Raw genomic sequence first — 19,141 nt, forward strand, 5'->3', positions numbered from 1 at the left:
TATGTAATAGATACTTTCTTCCTATTGCTATTAGAAACAATGTTGAAAATAAAACTATGCCACGATAAAGTTTAAATAAACCAAAGTCTAAAAGAGCTCCTGCTATGTATGTCAGGCTATTTATAAAAGCTTGAGCATACTTCTTCATTTTCAGGAGTTAAAAGAGGATCGCCATCTACTGCTGCTTCTTCCCAAGAATCAGCTGGTTGATGTTCAGGGCTAGTATTTATTTGATCGGAAACATTCGGAGGTGGAGCCCCTCCCCCAGCAGGTGGTTCCTCCACACGGGTACCCACTGGATCTGGTAGAACCACTGGTGTAGTATTGCCTGCAATAAACACATACAACTTGAAATGAAACTAAAACTTTTCTACCAAAATAAAAATAAAAAATGTAGACTAAAAGTTAATGAGTTAAGGAAATATTTAAAACTGCTTTTCATAATTCACATGGTTTCTCTACAATGTTTCACCTCATCCTGCATAATGAACTTTCTATATCCATAAATGTTTATGGAATATGTATTTAATATAGTAAGTTATTTTCACTGATAACATTTTATTTATTCATTGGGTATAGGAATGATATATTTATTTGAAACAAATAAAAAAAAGAGTAAAATACATTGTTATAAGATTTACAAAACATTGTAACAAACACCTTTTTGTCATGTGCGATATATAATAATAAGGCAGAAACAAATTTTTCCTTCTTAAAATGTAAATAAATAAATTTTTTAATAAAATATTTTCATAAATAAAATGGGACCATAATAATCAAAGTACTTTTTTGAAGTTTTTCATCATTAATATTCTACCACTACATACATAATAGCTCTTCGTGTCAATTTGAAGTATTTTTATTAAATAAATGTCATAATTGATACATAAATATTTTGATTGGAGTAGCAATTTCATTACATAGAAAAAAATCACTATACTATACAATTCATTTTAAATATATTCAACAACTAACTTCATGCCCTTACTGACATGAATAAATGCTTTGAATTTAGTGCAGGTTTAAAGCATTGCACAATATTGAGTTAATGTAAAATGTATACGTATCATGCTCAAGCACGCTTTTTACATTTATCCTTTATTAAAAAATGAAATTAGCAAAGTTAATTTGCAATAACACAATAGACATATCTCTAAGTATAAAAACATTCTGTCAGCTTATATTCTATATTGACAAATATGAAATAGATAAGAACCAATATGCGAGGAATAGTAATGGGGGTTAGCCGCAACAGTTCTCTTACAGATCACTTACAATGACAAGAATCTGAACCCTACATCTTCATATAAAAACCCTGTAAATAACTCAAAAAAATGCATGATTCATGGTTAATCCAGTTTTATCTCAAGACTAACCATGATGTATTTCAGGAGGCATAGAGGTGGTTACAGTATTCATCATGACAGCGACATTGCAGGAACTGTCGGCCGTGTTACTGTTCTGCGGTGAAGAATTAATGCAGAAGGAAGGCACAAATTCCGCAGCATTTACGTTAAGAGTAGAAAATTTGCTCTCGATGGACTTATCCTGTGGTGGAGCGATGTCTCCGTTATCCGCCTGCTGTTCCCATGAATCTGGTGCTACACTGTTCGCCATATTTATTAGAGTTCAGTAATCGAACCGGCCTCGTGGATTAATCGAACACGGAAATCACGCTACGTTATGTGCAGGACTTCGATTTAACCGCAATTACAATTGGGACGGGGTTTAAAAAAATAATTATTTATGATATCCGCGCACACCGTACACGCGTATCGGTACCCCGCGTGCGACCCCCGTGGTCTGTTTCGTTGTTCTACTTCGCCGGAACTACAAACATCAAAACACCAACTTTCAACTCGAGAACGTTCCGTCGTTTTGCCGCGTATGACCGAATTACCGACGCAACAAATCCAAAAGAAATAAGTGGAACGATCTACGACAGCATAACAAATGACGTTCTAATTTTTAAGTTCGATTTTACCAAAAAATATCTCTAGTCACGCAATAATGTTGGTACTACGAAATTCCATTCTTTGGCGCAACGAAAAAGTATCATAATAGAGTGGAAGTTTCCGCAAAAAAATGTATGCAAAAGGATGCCTTCTTTTTAAGACACTATGTCTTTCTAAGAAAACGAAGATTCTTTGCTGTATTTTGTATGTTTAATTTTTGAATATATAAAAGTTGTTAAGTTACTCGTGTTACGTGTACATGCGTATAAGTATATGTATGTATATGTACAATGCATTGATATACATTTTTGTGTAAAAGTTATAACTAACTACCATACGTTTGTGTTTACATTGTAATCAATCTTTTTACTGTAGTTCATTAAAGATATTTAAAATTTTTTTTTTTATTAAGAAACATGCAACTTTTAAAAAGCTTTTCAATAATGTTTTATTTAAAACAAAAATATTCGCATACTTTTTACCCTCTTTGTTTTTTTAATACACATAAATGAAATGTATATACACATATTTATTTGTCTTTTTTTATGTCAAAATGTACAAAACAGTCAAAAATAGAGTACTCTGAAAGGAAAAATATACTGTAGAATTACTGTTTCCTTTTCTTCTTCTTTTTTTTGTTTTTCCCACTTTTAACGTTCTCGTCTGGTACTTTCTCTGTATCTATTTTCCGTTTTTGCACTTCTCTTGCACTTTCTTCCAATCCAAGTTTATAACCTTCTGAACTTTCTGAGGGAACACTGAAACCTGGAATCTATTCTCACGCGATTTTATAAATAGTTGAACGTGTAAATAATTTAGGATAATTTCTTTAAATTCATTATTATTTACTTACATATGGTTTTACCAGCTTAAATATTAACTTTTCGTGCTGTACATTGGATCTGTCCAAACTTATCTGCACTATGACAAGATCAAAGGTGCGGAATACAATATCTCCCCATGTTTGCGAATGATCAGAGTTATTGTATTTGAATGTTACAGTCGATGCTGATTTTTTGTCGGTCAAATACAAAGTTCCCTCCAAACCATACTTCGGAATCAATATTTGTAGCGCGTTCTTTCGAACAAAAAGTATATATCCTTCTTCATCTTGAATTTTTTCTCTAAAGAACAACTGAAAAAATTTAAGAAAAGGTAGTAAGAAACGTATATATAACTAAATGATACATCTATAAATGTATAACTAAATACAAACGTGTGTATTTAATGCTACGGATGCTCGACCAGCATATTGAGCCATTCTATGACGATGATTTAGATTATGACAAAGTGCATGGCATTTCTTTTTGTCTAATAATTCAGGATATGTAGCATCTGCCCCAATGCTGACTGCCAGTAAACGATGAACCATTACATCTGCATATCTACAGAATAAAATAAATGAATAAAACTTTACTTGCTTGTATAATACAGTATATTTTTTTACCTTCGAATGGGCGATGTAAAATGAGTATAAATAGAACACGCTAAACCATAATGAAAGTATTCATTTGGTTGAACCATTCCACTGATGAAATATACAGCTTGCATCATACAACGTGTGGCGAGTATTCTTAACATAGTGTTAAAATAGGGGTTGCCTTCTTTATGACATATATCTAATGATTCTGCCAATTCTTTGCCACTATTAACATTTATAGTAAAACCCTGTTAAAATAAACCTACGATGAGAACAATTCATTGTTCTTTAATTAAATTATTGATTTTTTAATTAACATCTTCCCATTACTTGATTCTTTGCAGCCTTTATAAGAGGCTCGAAATTGGCAGGTGGTGGTTCAGGATGTCTTCTCAACACCGCACACTCTGGGAATTCCTTTACAATTTTCTTCGCAACTGAAATATTCGCGAGCAGCATAAATTCTTCTATCATAGAATTAGTTTCTTGCAGCTTTTTCGCTTTCACATCAATGGGGTCATGTGTTTCACTGTCAACTTGAAAACGGATTTCTGGAGACGCCAATACTAATGCTCTGCAATAAAAAGAAAATTATACACGATTCATTAACATATTTATTTTATTTATTTATTTTATTTACCCATTCTCCAAACGTCTCTTTCTTAATTTTTTAGCTAAACTGTTAAGATTCCTTAATGATTTTGCAAGCGCATCTTGCTGGGATGCATCGTCAATTTTTAATTGAGCTTCATCATAAGTCATCGCTGCTCGCGAATTAATTATGGATTTACAATATCTAGTATTAACTATATTAGCGTCTCTATCCATTTCCCATATACAAGAAAACGCGAGCCTGTCTTCGTTTCCTCTCAAAGAGCAAAGATTGGTGCTAAGTAACTCTGTAATCATTGACATCGTCTATACTGTGGTATAATCAATAAAGTAATTCAATAAAAATGAAATTTAAATCATTTTTACCAGGAAGCATTTGAATTCTCGTATCGACTAGATATACAGTCGTTGCTCGTAACGCCGCTTCTTTATCTAAAGCTGTTCCGGGTCTAACAAAGTGTGTCACATCCGCAATATGTACACCTACTTCTAAATTACCATTTGGTAAATCTATACAGTGCAGTGCATCATCGATGTCTGTACATCCTGGCGGGTCAACTGAACATATAACTAAATGTCTTAAATCCTCCCTCTGTGCCAAATCCTAAAAATGACTCACATTTAATTTGCATGAACTGCACAGACGTTATTGTCACACGTATATTCATACGTACAACATCCGTGATACGCCATGGCATTTTCGGTAGTGAACTAAGAACAGCATCAGAAAATCGACTATGGGGAACATCATGCTCTAACAGTATTACTTCGTTTTCAGTGGCCTTATCTCCTATTTTTCCCAATGCGCGCACAAAATGACCAAGGGGATACCTGGAATTACGCGGCCATGAGTCAATGGCAACGATGATTCGTTGTTTACTCAACACCCCATATTGCCTAGTCTCGATTCTTATTTTAGGTATTTTTCGTTCAGCTGGGATAAACAAATGTCGTACATTCTAAACAAAAGAAGAAGAAGGTTATGAAATTTATAAGAAACATATATATATATATGAGAGCTAATTATGACTCTTTACCCCTTCTACATTACTGGGCTGCAGTATTCCACAATATTGTCTCCAGTTTCTTCTAATAATACCCACAACCTTGCCAGTTGGCGTCTTCTGCATTTTCTTGGAAGAAACAAATTTGTCTAACACTTTTTCTATTTCTAAAACATCGCCAACATCTGCCTCTTCCTCATCTTGCAGAACAATGTCACTGGGAGATGACCACTGATCCTCTGCTAAGAGTTCAATTGCTACTACATCACCATCAACAACTCTATTAAGGTTACTGCGACCTTGGATAAAAATCTAGAATGAAATATATGTAATAAATTTATAAATAGTGAAAATATAACAAACAAGTACTTACAGATTTTTCAACTCCATCTACATTCACGTATCCTTCAAGAAAGTTTTCTCTCGATGCTGCAAATGTTCCATGTGAAAATTTCCCATTTTTTATACCACTGTGTAATTCAGATGGTGTAAGATGACATGGAAAAAATTCTTGACTTTCTGAATTCATGTTATAACTTTTTTTGCATAGTTTATCAACCAAAAAACCAGCATTTTCTAGTGATGTAATATAATTTTCCACTAAAACATGATATTAGTATAAGTTGAACTGGATATTAAAATTCTCCTGAATGTATTAATTGAAGAACTTTACTTGAAATAACTGGTATTCCTTCAGATTCTGCCAATTCTCTATTTTGTGTATCGTCTGTTAACAGGACAATTGTAACTTTACAATTGTCCAGATCTAGATGAGTATTATACCATTTTGTTGCAACTCTAATTGCTCTATCATTTCTGACATTTACACTTTCACCAGGCTTACGTTCAATATAAGTTTCTCTATATAAAAATAATAAGGAATCATTAGTAAAAAAATATACAACATAAGCTATAGCAATAAATAAAATACTTTTAACATACTTATGATGTTCATTAACAAACACATAAAATTTCCTGCGTGTGTTATTGATAATATCTCTTAACTTTTTATATACAGTAGAACTTTTATGCTTTACCTCTTCCAACACTGTTTGTAAAATGATAACATTAGAAATAAGATCTTCTTCTAAGATGTCAATCTAAATTGCATTTGCACATATTAAAAATAATTATTAATAAATTATGCTATATTATGGACATTTAAAAAATTGAATTAAGGATATACTTACCTGATCTAAAATAATATTAGTATCCATCAGTAAATAATAAGGGTGTGTTATTTTAGAGCTTTTTGCACTTGAATCTTCATCATCTAATATTACATTCCGAGTTCTATGAAAACATTTTGTGCAAGCCTTAGAACCACAGTGAATGTCATCTCTAAGGTAATGTTCCCTAACAGTCTAAAAAATAACAAAAATATGATTTCAATAGTGATATTAATACAATTCGTTTAATTTATTATAAAAAATTTAACAAAGTAATGCGTTTACATAATTTCAAATGTTTTACTACTTTACATAAGGTTTAACACAAATCATCAAGTGTCAAGCGTTTTAATTTTATTTACTATACCTTAAAAACGTTTCCTCCTTTAGTTTTTCTAAAGAATACTTTTGTTGTCAACATATTACTTATTTTTATTGCATGAGAATATATTTCAATAATTATGTATTTATTTATTATACCAAAAAACAAGATATTATTCTTTAAATTCAAACATGTATGTATATCAATCAGCCGATATTACACGTGCAAAGAAGATCAAGCTTCCACAACATGGCAAATCAAGGTAGACAACTGTAAATGATCTAAATTAGAATTTCATAATAATCTTAATGAATGAATATATTTTATTAACGCTTTAGTGCATTTAAAAAATATTTAATCAATTGTGATTACATTCATTTTATATATAAAGTACGTGAAACTTTATTATGAAGAAAATAAAATCGTAAATTATGAATTTATTGTAGTGATATTTTCCTAGAGAAATTTCACACATGTATAAATTACATTTATTTAAATTTATATTTTCGCTATTACATTTAATTTATTAAAAAACGAAAATAAAATTAGCAAATATCGTATTTTCTTAAAATATTTTCATATTATATACAAAAAAAAATAACCAAGGAATGTTTAAATAATCGATCGATCGAAAATATACAAAGAAAATTTCGATTGATCGATAGGAAAACGATTGTCCCTGCTTGTAGAGAATGACAGTTCTATGGGCAAGTAGTGCACCAGTATGTGCGAGTACTTATTGCGCTGTCAATTAATCCACGTGATGATCGAAAATTTATGAATATATTTTGATTTTTATGTTTTATTTATCTACACGTGAGTCAAACCATTCTAATCGTTCTCTTTTACACTTACGTCACGGCTGCGCGTCATGGATAATGATGGGAAATCGATTCGCAAAGATATATGTATTGACTGAAGACATCTAATGCAAAGTGATTCGTAACACGGAATGATTTATTTGCTGTAAAAAGTTCGTCGAACCTTTGAAAATGTTGTACAAGTAACGTGACAGTCGATCATCATTTGATATTCTCTGTTTAATATCATTCTTGACGAATAATTAGTAGAAAAATCTAAAATTACATCGTGCATCTTTCTTCCGACGGATACCATTAACGAAATCGTATTTATCATTATCAGAAGTCGGATTGGAATGTTTATTAAATGACCTTACAATTAGCGTAACCAACATTAGCGACGCAATGGAAAAATTTGCTATTGATTTGGACAAGGTTTTAGACGATTTTGAATTTAATGAAGGTAAGTATTATCATTCAGCAATTTATTTTCGGACCGATATATGGGAAATTATGGTAGCGTTCAAGATTTTGTTTTCTCACAATTTTTTAATACTATTTTTGAAAAGATCAGATGAACTAATATTTTTAGATAATATTTTATTTTGTTTTGAGGAATAATTTTTTTTTTTGTTGTATTATTTTTAATCATGTTTAACATCTCTTTCAGATTGTGCAGAGCAAATAGCATCAGTTAATCCTTCAGTAAATAATGCATCCTCATCTGCAGTTAAATGTAATCTTGAACCATCAGCTTTAAAAACTTATAACTATCTTCTAATAGAGCCTAAAAAAGCCAATAAAGAATTTGATATAATATTGTCCTTAGAAAGGCACAAAGATTCACAGCAGATAAATACAAAAAATAAATGTGCGAGTGAAAAAAATATAGGCTCTGACAATCTCAATTACAACACAGAGGAAACGACAATAGAAAGTACAGATGTAAATCAGTTTTATACAGAGGAATGTGCAAATCATAGTAAAGTTGTGCAAAAACAATCTATTCCACCTTACGACTATGAACAGGATTCTCAGGCAATATATAATGACATAACACTAAAATTGATGCCAAAACAACAAAATGGTAGCAGTAGTCCAAAGATTGACAATAGGTATGATAAAAAATTGAACCAATTTAATCTGAAACCTAGTGTTAGCAATGTTTTCAGTAGTTTAAATGAATACATAAATGCTCCACCTGGAAGTTCAGATTGTATTCATTCTGTATTAGATGAGCAGGAAGTACAATCTGATTTAGAATCTAAAACTATTTACCATGAAAATGAAGTACCTCAGTCAATTGAAAGCACTAGTAAAGACAGTATAGCACATAAACAAATGGCAGATGTAACCAATTCAACTACAGAAGCTTCCATTTCAAGTCATCAGGATGTTACAATGCCTGTAACATTAGAGTTGCCTATTCCACAAGAAACTAGTATCAAAGAAAATATTGTAAAGAAAGACCACGTAACAAGTGTTAAAAAATTGGAAAGTAAAACAGAACTACCTGAAGATGTTACAGTTACTGAAAGCTGTGCTGAATTAAATAGTAAAGTAGAAGTTACAAATGAAGCACATCATTTTGAAGACAGTGTGAATCAAGAAAATAATTTTCCACTTGAGTGTACTTGTGCTCAGAGTGATTACTGCAAGGAGGAGTCTGCAACACAGTTACAAGAGAGTGAGGAAGAACTAACAATAGAAAATACTGATATAACTGAAAAGTATGAGAACAGTTTAATTCCAATGCATAAACCAGTTGGATTTAGTAATATTGATAATTTATCAGAGGATGAATTAACTAAGTATTTGACTGAACTTGAAGAAGAGGAGAAATTAAAAGAAGATTCTAACAAGCAGGACTATATAAAAGAAGAAACAGATAAAGAAATATTGAGTGAAACATTAGAGGAACAAAATGTACAACAGCATGATGATCAAGTAAATGAAGATAAACCTAGGGATATTTTAAATCATTTAAATAGTGAAGAAGTAAAATTATTGCATACAACTGATGTAGCTGAAGATGATAAGGTGAAATTGGAAGAGATTTATGTAACTCTACAAAATGAAAGTGTGCCTAATGCAAAAACTACAAGGGATAGCCAAGAACACTCTATGTATAATTTAAATGTTAACCAGGGATCACTAAGTAACAGTAAGGCTGAGGAGTTAAAAGAACAGCAAGGAAGTTCTGCACAACATAGTCAAGCTTGTGAGTTAAAAATACAAAGTGATATTGATAGTACATCTGAAAAAAGAAATTCAATGACACCTGAAATAAAAGTATTAAGTGATAAAGCAAAACATAATGATGATGCAGTGTTTACATCTGCAGAAGTTTCTGCAAGATCAAATGTGAATGATATCAGTGATGAATCAGAGAAGCCAGCACGTCCCCAGACTTTGGACATTGTTTCGACAAATAATAGTAATGAACATCAAGCACTTGGTTCTTCAAATGATATATCATCAGGTCAAGCACAATTAGATGTTAATGGTACAAAGGAAGAGCAGGGATCTTCTCCAGATATTTTAGAAAATTCTATACCAGAATCTAGTTCAGTCTTGGGAAAACAACCTCCATTCTGGGTTCCTGATAGTGATGCAGCCAGTTGTATGCTCTGTGATGTTAAATTTACAGTACTCAAAAGACGACATCATTGTCGTGCATGTGGAAAGGTGCTATGTAATAAATGTTGTAGTATGAAATACAAATTAGAATATCAGGGGAATATTGATTCCCGTGTTTGTGTTTCCTGTTATCAGCTTCTTACTAAAGGTAATTCCATCAAATTAATGTTATTTTAAACATTTTAATACCTTCTTTAGAATGTAAAGAAATCAAATTTTTATTTTTTAGCTGAAGCAGAACAAGGCATGGGAGAGTGGTCTTCTAGTTACTCTACATGTGCAAATAACAATGATATTAATTCACCTCAGGTATGTTGGTTACAGACTATTTTGTAAAAGATTGTTATGTATTTTTTCTTTTTTTAATGTATGAATTCATAAATTCTATTAGTAAATATTAACAGTTTTATGACCTTAACATAAAGTATAAACCAATAGTAGCTAGCCATATATTTTTGTTAATTTTAATATAGCATTTTACTATAACCTTCAACTACTTAAAATTTAATTTCTGTTTCATTAATATGGTTAAGTTATTTATAAAAATATTGTACTATTAAATTTTTGATTAAGAGAAATCATATCATAAATTAAATTTAAATAAAACCTTGCCTGTTGTAAATTAATTTAAATGTTAGTATAAGTTTGATAATCACCTATAACAACTTGTTGAATACTTCTTTATTGCTATCTGAAATCAATTTATATGAGGATATTAACTTGAAATAGAAATTTCACAATCTTTTTTTAAAAATGACATGAGAAAAGATGTTTAATGTTCAATTAGTTTTTAAATCATTAAAAACAATGAATTTGCAGTAATACATTTTGCCTATTTGTATTATGTTTCTTATATATATTATAGACATTTTTTTTTTCTTTTTCCATGCATTGCAAATATAAAGCATGTGTTTTAACTGTAGCATTATTTGTTAAAAATTACTTGCCTGCTTAATATTTTAATAGTAGTTAATGTCCAGTAAACACAGAGTTTTATGGTTGAATTAGTTAAATTATACAGATTGATATTAACAATAACTGCTTGGAATTCTATATTTATGTTTTATCAAATATATATCCTGTACAATTTTACTTATTTCACTGCTAGTATTACTTGTTTTATTTAAGCTTCTTAAGAATTTTTTATAAACCAAATAAAATTGTTTTTAAACCGAATATTTTAAAATAAAGGAATCCCAATTGAAAGTATATTTAAGATAATTAATGAGGCATAATAATCTCTTTTTGAGATATTGAAATATAATTGTCTGTTAGATTAACATAAAAAAAACACTGAAAAAATATGAAAATATACTGCTTTATGACAAGAAAAAATGATGTAAAAAGTATTATGCTATTTTATATGCATGATCTGTGTTTGCTGGATAAAGAGGTAAATGTAAATGTTAGGAGTATTCGACAAATGGTTATAGGAGAGACAGCCTAACCCAAATAATCCCATGGAGTACTGTTCAACTATACCACCCTTGCAACAGTTAGCTGGCGGATTGCCTCCACCCCCTACAGTTATGGTACCTGTTGGAGTCCTTAAAAGGGAAGGTGGTACAAAAACCCGGCCAGAAATTTCAAAATCTGTTATGTTCAGCGATGGTAGGTAAAAGCCTTACATGATATTAAACAATATACAGAGTTATCAAAAACAAAAAAAACGAAATACATAATTAAAGTGTTCATCTTTGTTGTGAGTAAATACTTCAGTTTATTAAATATATTATGAATCATTTAACAATTAAATTGAACTATAATATGACTATACTCTAATATGACTATACTCTATAAATCTACGACAACTTACAATGCAATAACCTTACACTTTATACTTAACATACCTTGCAGTTATACTTTTAGTTGTTTGAGTTGAAGTTATGCTCCTGTGTCCAATGCAATATTACTTTTTATTTTCTGCCTCCTAAAAGTTCATCGCCCTTTCACTGGACCTGTTCCCTCCTGTTTGTTTTGGTTTTATGCACCTCTAACTAAAACACAGGAATAAGGCCTGGCTGTGACCTGACAGAACTAGACATATCCTGGGATCTGAAGCTGTACCGGAAGTCAGAGAACAAGAGGATGTCAGCGACTGGATCGTCTATACCAAGTACCTCTGTCAAGAAGCAGAACGTGCCGCGCTTAGACCCAAACACTGAAAGCTTTGTGCCACAAGATCCTACCGCCCTACCACCTACAGTAACGATACATAAAGGACGTAAGTTGTAATATCTTTCGGCAGCTCTGTATATAAATTACATAATTTTATTTAATTTCATAAAACAGAAGTATCGTTTCACGCTGTGACGGACGAGGGCCTTCTCTATAAAACGCTGAAGAACGAATGTGAACCACCAGTCATGTTTGCCATTAATCGGAATCTCTACGCTTATGTTAAAATATTGACTTGTAAGTACAAGTTAAAAGTAATCACAGCTAGTAAGAGGACTATCAATGAATACTATGCATTGTTTTTAGTAAATTGTTGCATAAACAAAATATGTTGGAATGTGACGTCCAAAGGATTGGATTGCGTCGGACAGGATGAAGTTATATTCTTAATTGAAGTATTGCCTGATGAAACCCGTGTTCCAAAGGATCTTCTCTTTTTTATTAATCAGTTATATCTTGAAGCTATCAAAGGTAATGTTTGCACTTGAAGTAATTTTATAAAACATTATTTCATGATGACCATGATGCAGGAAACATTGTGTCTGAGATGGGATTTTCGATATATCAGGGAGGAAATCTTTTGGATTCTCGGGAGCATTCAGGATTCTTGTTCATACGACAAACGTTACAGTGCTTACAAAAAATTGTATTACCTTCTGCTCCGTACCTAATTGGTCTTTTAGTACACAGGTTTGTAAATTAATAAAAATTCATGCATATAATTCCTTTTAACTTCAAATATGATTGTTAACTTTTACAGATGGGAAACACCATGGGCGAAGATATTTCCATTACGTCTCGTTTTACGGTTTGGAGCAGAATATCGTTACTATCCTTGCCCATTGTTCTCTGTACGGTTTCGAGACGCTTTATACTTCGAGATAGGGCACACGATCATGAAAGTTTTAGCAGACTTCAGAAACTTTGCATACACATTACCGACAGTAAGAGGATTGACTATTCACTTGAAGAACAGAATGTCGTACGTAATGTTTCCGAGAAATCGATACGATCAAGTGATCAAGGGCTTGAATAATTCCAATGATCACGTATTAGCGTACGCCTCAAACTTTAATATCTTTGCTGACTCGCATTTCGTTTGTATACAAACTAACACTGGCGATGAAAGCACTTATCAAACACAAGCGATAAGTAGGCATCATAATCAACCAAGAATAGGTATGTCATTTAGTTAGATTTGAACTTAGATTATTTCCTTGAATGTTTGAAAAATAATTGGTTGATCGATATAGTAACGGGAACAAGTTTCATTGTTATCAATGGAGCACTGAAATCGTCGATGGGTCTATCAGCAAAATCCACAATAGTTGAGGATGGATTGATGGTAGAAATAATGCCGGAAAAAATGGAAGCCTTGAAAGCAGCTTTAAAAAATATGCAGGACTTCACGATTGGTTGTGGTCGACAGGGAGCACCTGAACCGGATGAAACAGTGACTATAAAATGGGTCCGTAATGATATGCAATTCAACTTGGGGTAAGCATTTTTTTAATTATTATACATTTTGAGTACGAGCTATTTATTAAAGTTTATATGACCTGTTCTCAGAGTGAAAAGTCCTATCGATGGACAATCTATGGATTATATCCCGTCAATCAGAGTACGCAATGTTACCGATTTCAAGGGAACGAGTAGATTTATCCGGTGGACTGAAGTATTTATTATTCATGTAAGTATAAATAAGAATATACATTAAATTATGAATCGTTTATCGTATTCATTCGTGAGATGTAATGTTAAATATTTTTTTAAAGTCTCATGATCGTCCAAATGGTGTTCACGACCCGGTGGATATAAATAAATTAGCAGAAAACGTAGCGAAAGCAACGTGTACAGCTTTAGTGAAGCTACTGGATCTACTAGCTAATGCTGGTCTAACGAAACTTGGTGTAAGAATAAATATTCATCCTGATAATGTAAGTTTATTGCAGCATTTTTAGAATTAATTTAGGAATATTGATATTTTTTTGAAAAAAATATGTAACTTAACCAAATTTTACAAACTTTACTCTAGTCATTAGCAGTTTAGAATAATCTATTGTGCGAGAAAAGAAATATAATTAAGTTGTAATAATACTAGGTGGGTTATGAAGCTGGTAGCGAAGGCATGAAATTGCCCCCGATCTACATGAACAGTTTGGACAACGAATTAATTCAAGTTCTGCATAAAGCAGCACAAAGTCTGGATACGCAAACTGTGCTTGAATTAATTTTTTACATACTTGATGATTATTGAAACCGTGGTCTGTTCACTTCTGTTTTGTTAATGATTTTATTAAAAATAACAATAATAGAGGTATAAAGGCCACGAGGTTTTGTACGCTCCAAATGTACAATTAAAAGACTCGTGGAACCACTAAAATAGATCTTTCGTGAAGAAAATAATTTTCTATCCCACTACTAACCTAATCTACATAGATAAACATGAAAGCAGCGCTTATATTATAAAAGTATAATGAACAAAAAATATCCTGATCTCTTGACAGAAATCGTTTTGCGACTAAAATCAAAATAAAATACCATTATTTGTTATTGCGAAAATATATCTGTTCTGTTGTTAATCATGAAATATGTGTATAATGATAGTTAATAAATGTAATATGCGTATAAATGAATACTTAACGAAGTATTCTTAAACATTTCGGGTTAATTTCATTTTTATATGAATATGTTGAATATTTTTAATATTGACAAAAAGTTACCGGCTTGTTGTATCCTAACCTAACGAAGGACTTAAAATTTAAAGGTAATTTAAATGCGGTAATGTAATTTGATTAAATATAATTTGTACAAAATTGTACACTGTAGATAAAAAAAATTATTTGAAGTATTTCTTCCTAAACTTAACATTTGTACTCAATGTGTTTTGCTGAGATCTGCGATTATTGTATTAATTAAAATTTGTCTATTTTGAAACTGTTCTTAGCTGAAAACAAGACTTTTAATAATATTTCGGCAGAAAGAATCCAAACATGGAAATATTTACACATGAATAGATTTATGTAGTTGCTAACGATACCTGTAAATATGTATAAAAGCCAAGTACTGTATCTGTTTTATTGTGATCCCATAAACTTTGTTTTTCGAAATGATTAATAATAATCAGCATATAAAAAATTTGTGTCCTTTGCTATATATGCACTTTTGCGATTTTATATTATTAATTTTTTTATTTATAGTGTTTTCGAAAAGATTTATAAAAATTATCAATATGAACGTTCAGCTCCGATTAATACTGCAAGAAATTGCAGACTTTCTCTGATTATTGTAATCAATGTGATTGTCAGTGTATAAATGTTTATATTTGTTATTAAAAAGTTTGAAAAAGAAGGAAAACCACGTATTTTAAGAATGCAGAATTTTACTTTTTATCGCTTGTAAGATATTGTAAGATATAAATTCGTATACTAAAGGACATTTGAAAACCAGTTTGTAATGATTATTTTACTCTTCTGAAAATCGTTCAACCTAATAAACCAAATATGTAAAAATTGAGCGTAATTACAACATAAAATTGATTTGAGTTGCAAGGAATTGTATATACTAGATTTAGAATATATTAATTTGTTGGTACAAGGCAGATATCCAATTGAGAGGAATGTTGAGATTTGTAATTCAATGAAAATTGGCAACCTAAATAAATAAAAAGAATTGTATGAGAAAAAATAATCTTTTTTCACTGTTTTACTATTTTTAAAAAACAAATAAACCTCATTCCTATTACACTTTCTTAAAACAGAAAGGACGTAAAAATAGCATTTTGGCGTTAATTTCGATTGTTCATTTTTATGTAAAAAAAAAAAATTTTTGTTCGTTTAATATTATCATTATCATGAAACAGGTATATATACATTTTTTCTTATGGTTATGTATATACATATATATAATCCTCAAGTTGCGGCGCGCCAAGAATCAAGTGGTAAAAAACGAAAATAACTAGTATGAATTTGTGTCGTCTATTCTCTGATGCGCGTTAAAATGAAAAACGTCAAAGAACTTTGAGCAGATTCCAACGAAGGATTTTCGAGTGGCAATGTTGGATTGTACGATAGTTTTGGTAGCACAAGAAAAACGCTCATTCTTGTTTCTTTGTGAAATAAAAATTAATAAGCTCTCCATATAAGTTTTTCTATTGACAGCTGATATGATATGATCATGGCGGAATCTACGAAGCAGACGGAGGATGATAAAGTTAAGTGTAAAATTTTAATCATTGGGGCTGGTATGGCCGGATTATCAGCTGCGAATCATTTATTGAAAAATCACGAGACTGATTTTCTGATTGTCGAGGGACGAGGTCGAATAGGTGGTCGTATTGTCGCTACCAAAATCGGTAAGTTTTTACTTAACCTATTTTCGAATTTTGTTAATAATCAATAGACGTTTGGTTCTTCGTTTTGATTTTTGATTTTAGATTTTAATTAAAAGAATTTATCCGTTTTCCAACATATTTCTTACATTCTAACACGTAATCGAATTGTTAACTTCTTATATATATTTATAGTATACAATCATTGTAACAGTATAATAAGAAAACAAATTGCTTAAAGGCTTCTGTATTCCATTCATATTGTACTCAAATAAATAGTACTTCGTTAAATAAATAGAAATATATAAAAAATAAAAAGTGGCAAAAATAAGCTTTATATATACATGCACTTTAATGCAGGCACTGAAAAGGTAGAATTAGGAGCAAATTGGATTCATGGAGTCCTAGGAAACCCAATGTTTGAATTAGCTATGGCAAATGGATTGATAGATATTGTGCGTGTACCAAGGCCTCACAAAGTTGTAGCTGCTATGGAAGATGGAAAACAATTGCCCTTTCCAGTCTTACAAGAAATTTATGAAGCTTATGTGTGTTTTCTGAGAAGATGTGAAGAATATTTCTTAAGTTCTTATAGCCCCCCAGATGGAATAAACAGTGTTGGAGCACATGTGGCATTAGAAGCTGAGATTTACCTGTCTACTTTACCAGCTGAAGAAAGAAAAATTAGGCAATTATTATTTGATTGTTTACTGAAAAGAGAAACCTGTATTACTGGCTGTGATAGCATGGAAGATGTTGATCTCTTGGAAATGGGTTCATATGCAGAACTTCAAGGTGGAAATATTAGTCTTCCAGATGGATACAGTGCTATATTGGAACCAGTTTCAAAACACATACCAAAAAACAGTATTCTAACTAGACACACTGTTACTAAAATTAGGTAAAAAGGACTTGAAATTGGTTTCTTATTGATATTCAATATTATAATATGGGTGTTAATAGATGTGTATTCTCACTTAAGTGCATTAATTATAGGTGGCAAAGAAAAAGAAACAATGAAAATGAAAATCTTAATAATTGTTCTAATACAAATCCATCTATAGAAATACAATGTGAAAATGGAAAAACAATATTTGCTGAACATGTGATTTGTACATTGCCATTAGGAGTACTTAAGGAGAAAGCTAATGATATATTTGAACCTCCTCTACCGAATTACAAACTTGAAGCCATAGATAGACTTCTGTTTGGTACTGTAGATAAGATATTTTTAGAATATGATAGACCATTTTTAAATCCTGGTGTGTCAGAAGTGATGCTTCTATGGGATGACAGAGGACTATCTGAAGAAGAGAAGGAAGACATCAGTAAAACATGGTTCAGAAAGATATATTCTTTTACAAAAATTTCAGAAACTCTATTATTGGGGTGGATATCGGGAAAAGCTGCAGAATACATGGAGAAACTGAGCGGAGCAGAAGTAACGGATGTATGCACATCGATATTGAGAAAATTTCTCAATGATCCATTTGTACCAGCACCAAAAAATTGTCTACGTACTTCGTGGCATTCACAGCCCTATACACGTGGTTCCTACACCGCTATGGCTGTCGGTGCAAGTCAATTAGATATTAATAGTTTAGCCGAGCCTATAATGCAAGGGGATGATCCTTCAAAAATCGTAATAGCATTTGCAGGTGAACATACACATTCTTCCTTTTATAGTACAGTACACGGAGCGTATTTAACCGGTCGAACTGCTGCCCAAGCACTGTTGGAAACGAAAAAGAACGAGAAAAACGCATTTAGTCTCAGTTGCGAAGACACAAGCGACCTTAGTTCGTGGATACAAGGAATTTCTCTAAATTAAATATTAAGAGCTACTTTAAAAAAGGGCAAATTGGAAGTTGTTCTCTGTATCGACATTTTCACACAATTGAGCACAATTTATTATCGCGGTACGAACGATATTTTACACACTGTCGGGGTCGGCGACAATTGTGATTTATAGATGTTTAGTATTATGACGCGAAACTTGTAAACTGTTTTTATTTTGTAAATACTATAGCGAATTGTTTATATTATGTACATAACAACGCCTGTTTAAGATTTTAAGACTTCATAAACATGCATTTCCTGATTTTACACACTGTCATCCCTTTCTCATTTATTACAATTAGGAAAAGAATGACAGTTTTAAAATCGTAATCGCAAAATGATGCTTTATTTTGTGGGATCACCTAACGATCGAGTACGGAAATTTTATATATTCAGTGCCGTCAAAAGTGCTTTTTATATCACAGCATTAATAGAAATTGATTCAGACGTCCGTGGTTGTTAATCGTTGCATCGAATTATGAATTAACTTGCGCTTGCATAGAAAATTTAGCGGTATTAACTATTGTATACATATACACATATGTATATACATACATGTGTATGTGTATTATACACATATGATAAAAAAAATTTGCAAAAATTCCTAGACTGCAGGTTATTTTTTCGACTGAATACCTTTTTTCTGCTTTTAGTATGTTTTTTACTTCAAAGTATTAACACCAAGTGCATTTTATCTAGTCATATATTATGTTAAGTATTTTCAGTTTTAAATAAGCAACAAAATGCCCACTATTGTTTACGATTCTTTTCCTCTAATGCGATGATGCATCAGTTTGCAATAAAACCAATCACCAATCTATCATACGAATCAGTTCAGCATATCCCTTTTATAATGAACGACAATAGAATAG

At 31.4% G+C, this 19,141-nt stretch overlaps 4 protein-coding genes across 6 annotated transcripts in view; 2 read left to right on the plus strand and 2 right to left on the minus strand.

Moving 5' to 3' along the window:
- LOC108575143 (eukaryotic peptide chain release factor GTP-binding subunit ERF3A) overlaps nucleotides 1–1,973 on the minus strand; it is a 4,397-nt gene extending 2,424 nt beyond the window's left edge. The window contains 2 exon segments of the mRNA XM_017937865.1: nucleotides 141–328; nucleotides 1,377–1,973. Coding sequence (XP_017793354.1) covers nucleotides 141–328; nucleotides 1,377–1,617 — 429 coding nt within the window. The 5' untranslated portion in view covers nucleotides 1,618–1,973.
- Nucleotides 1,974–2,442: 469 nt separating this feature from the next.
- LOC108575157 (exosome complex exonuclease RRP44) lies at nucleotides 2,443–6,581 on the minus strand. The gene is made up of 14 exons (XM_017937883.1): nucleotides 6,528–6,581; nucleotides 6,182–6,355; nucleotides 5,934–6,091; nucleotides 5,665–5,852; nucleotides 5,365–5,591; nucleotides 5,025–5,303; nucleotides 4,662–4,946; nucleotides 4,354–4,591; nucleotides 4,016–4,274; nucleotides 3,706–3,949; nucleotides 3,403–3,623; nucleotides 3,172–3,340; nucleotides 2,809–3,090; nucleotides 2,443–2,727 (listed from the first exon to the last, which is right to left on the minus strand). The coding sequence occupies exons 1-14, from the start codon at nucleotides 6,579–6,581 to the stop codon at nucleotides 2,563–2,565; spliced, it is 2,943 nt and encodes a 980-aa protein (XP_017793372.1). The 3' UTR covers nucleotides 2,443–2,562.
- A 907-nt stretch (nucleotides 6,582–7,488) lies between these two features.
- LOC108575144 (zinc finger FYVE domain-containing protein 9-like) lies at nucleotides 7,489–14,552 on the plus strand. Of its 3 annotated transcripts, none has more exons than XM_017937866.1 (13): nucleotides 7,489–7,745; nucleotides 7,953–10,070; nucleotides 10,152–10,231; nucleotides 11,356–11,533; nucleotides 11,931–12,146; nucleotides 12,215–12,337; nucleotides 12,407–12,571; nucleotides 12,631–12,790; nucleotides 12,861–13,279; nucleotides 13,354–13,597; nucleotides 13,670–13,790; nucleotides 13,876–14,037; nucleotides 14,202–14,552. In XM_017937866.1, the coding sequence occupies exons 1-13, from the start codon at nucleotides 7,688–7,690 to the stop codon at nucleotides 14,355–14,357; spliced, it is 4,200 nt and encodes a 1,399-aa protein (XP_017793355.1). In that variant the 5' UTR covers nucleotides 7,489–7,687; the 3' UTR covers nucleotides 14,358–14,552. The 3 variants fall into 3 exon arrangements, with proteins under 3 accessions (XP_017793355.1, XP_017793357.1, XP_017793358.1); XM_017937868.1 differs by having other exon boundaries at nucleotides 11,958–12,146; XM_017937869.1 differs by having other exon boundaries at nucleotides 11,419–11,533.
- Nucleotides 14,553–16,107: 1,555 nt separating this feature from the next.
- On the plus strand, nucleotides 16,108–18,265 carry LOC108575212 (peroxisomal N(1)-acetyl-spermine/spermidine oxidase). Its single transcript, XM_017937953.1, has 4 exons — nucleotides 16,108–16,178; nucleotides 16,261–16,454; nucleotides 16,791–17,331; nucleotides 17,427–18,265. The coding sequence occupies exons 2-4, from the start codon at nucleotides 16,271–16,273 to the stop codon at nucleotides 18,259–18,261; spliced, it is 1,560 nt and encodes a 519-aa protein (XP_017793442.1). The 5' UTR covers nucleotides 16,108–16,178; nucleotides 16,261–16,270; the 3' UTR covers nucleotides 18,262–18,265.
- The last annotated feature ends 876 nt before the right edge of the window (nucleotides 18,266–19,141 follow it).

This window comes from Habropoda laboriosa, unplaced genomic scaffold (assembly GCF_001263275.1).
Source record: "Habropoda laboriosa isolate 0110345459 unplaced genomic scaffold, ASM126327v1 scaffold207, whole genome shotgun sequence".
NCBI lineage: Eukaryota > Metazoa > Arthropoda > Insecta > Hymenoptera > Apidae > Habropoda > Habropoda laboriosa.

Bases quoted from the DNA above. Each gene is read 5' to 3' on its own strand.
- LOC108575144 (XM_017937866.1), top strand. From the start codon at position 7,688: ATGGAAAAATTTGCTATTGATTTGGACAAGGTTTTAGACGATTTTGAA. The intron at 10,071-10,151 runs GTAATTCCATCA...TTTATTTTTTAG, and splicing joins TTATCAGCTTCTTACTAAAG to CTGAAGCAGAACAAGGCATG. The intron at 12,572-12,630 runs GTAATGTTTGCA...ACCATGATGCAG, and splicing joins ATATCTTGAAGCTATCAAAG to GAAACATTGTGTCTGAGATG.
- LOC108575212 (XM_017937953.1), top strand. From the start codon at position 16,271: ATGATCATGGCGGAATCTACGAAGCAGACGGAGGATGATAAAGTTAAG. The intron at 16,455-16,790 runs GTAAGTTTTTAC...ACTTTAATGCAG, and splicing joins TATTGTCGCTACCAAAATCG to GCACTGAAAAGGTAGAATTA. The intron at 17,332-17,426 runs GTAAAAAGGACT...CATTAATTATAG, and splicing joins CACACTGTTACTAAAATTAG to GTGGCAAAGAAAAAGAAACA.
- LOC108575157 (XM_017937883.1), bottom strand. From the start codon at position 6,581: ATGTTGACAACAAAAGTATTCTTTAGAAAAACTAAAGGAGGAAACGTT. The intron at 3,950-4,015 runs GTAAATAAAATA...TTTTTATTGCAG, and splicing joins AAGAGACGTTTGGAGAATGG to AGCATTAGTATTGGCGTCTC. The intron at 3,341-3,402 runs GTAAAAAAATAT...TTTATTCTGTAG, and splicing joins TTTACATCGCCCATTCGAAG to ATATGCAGATGTAATGGTTC.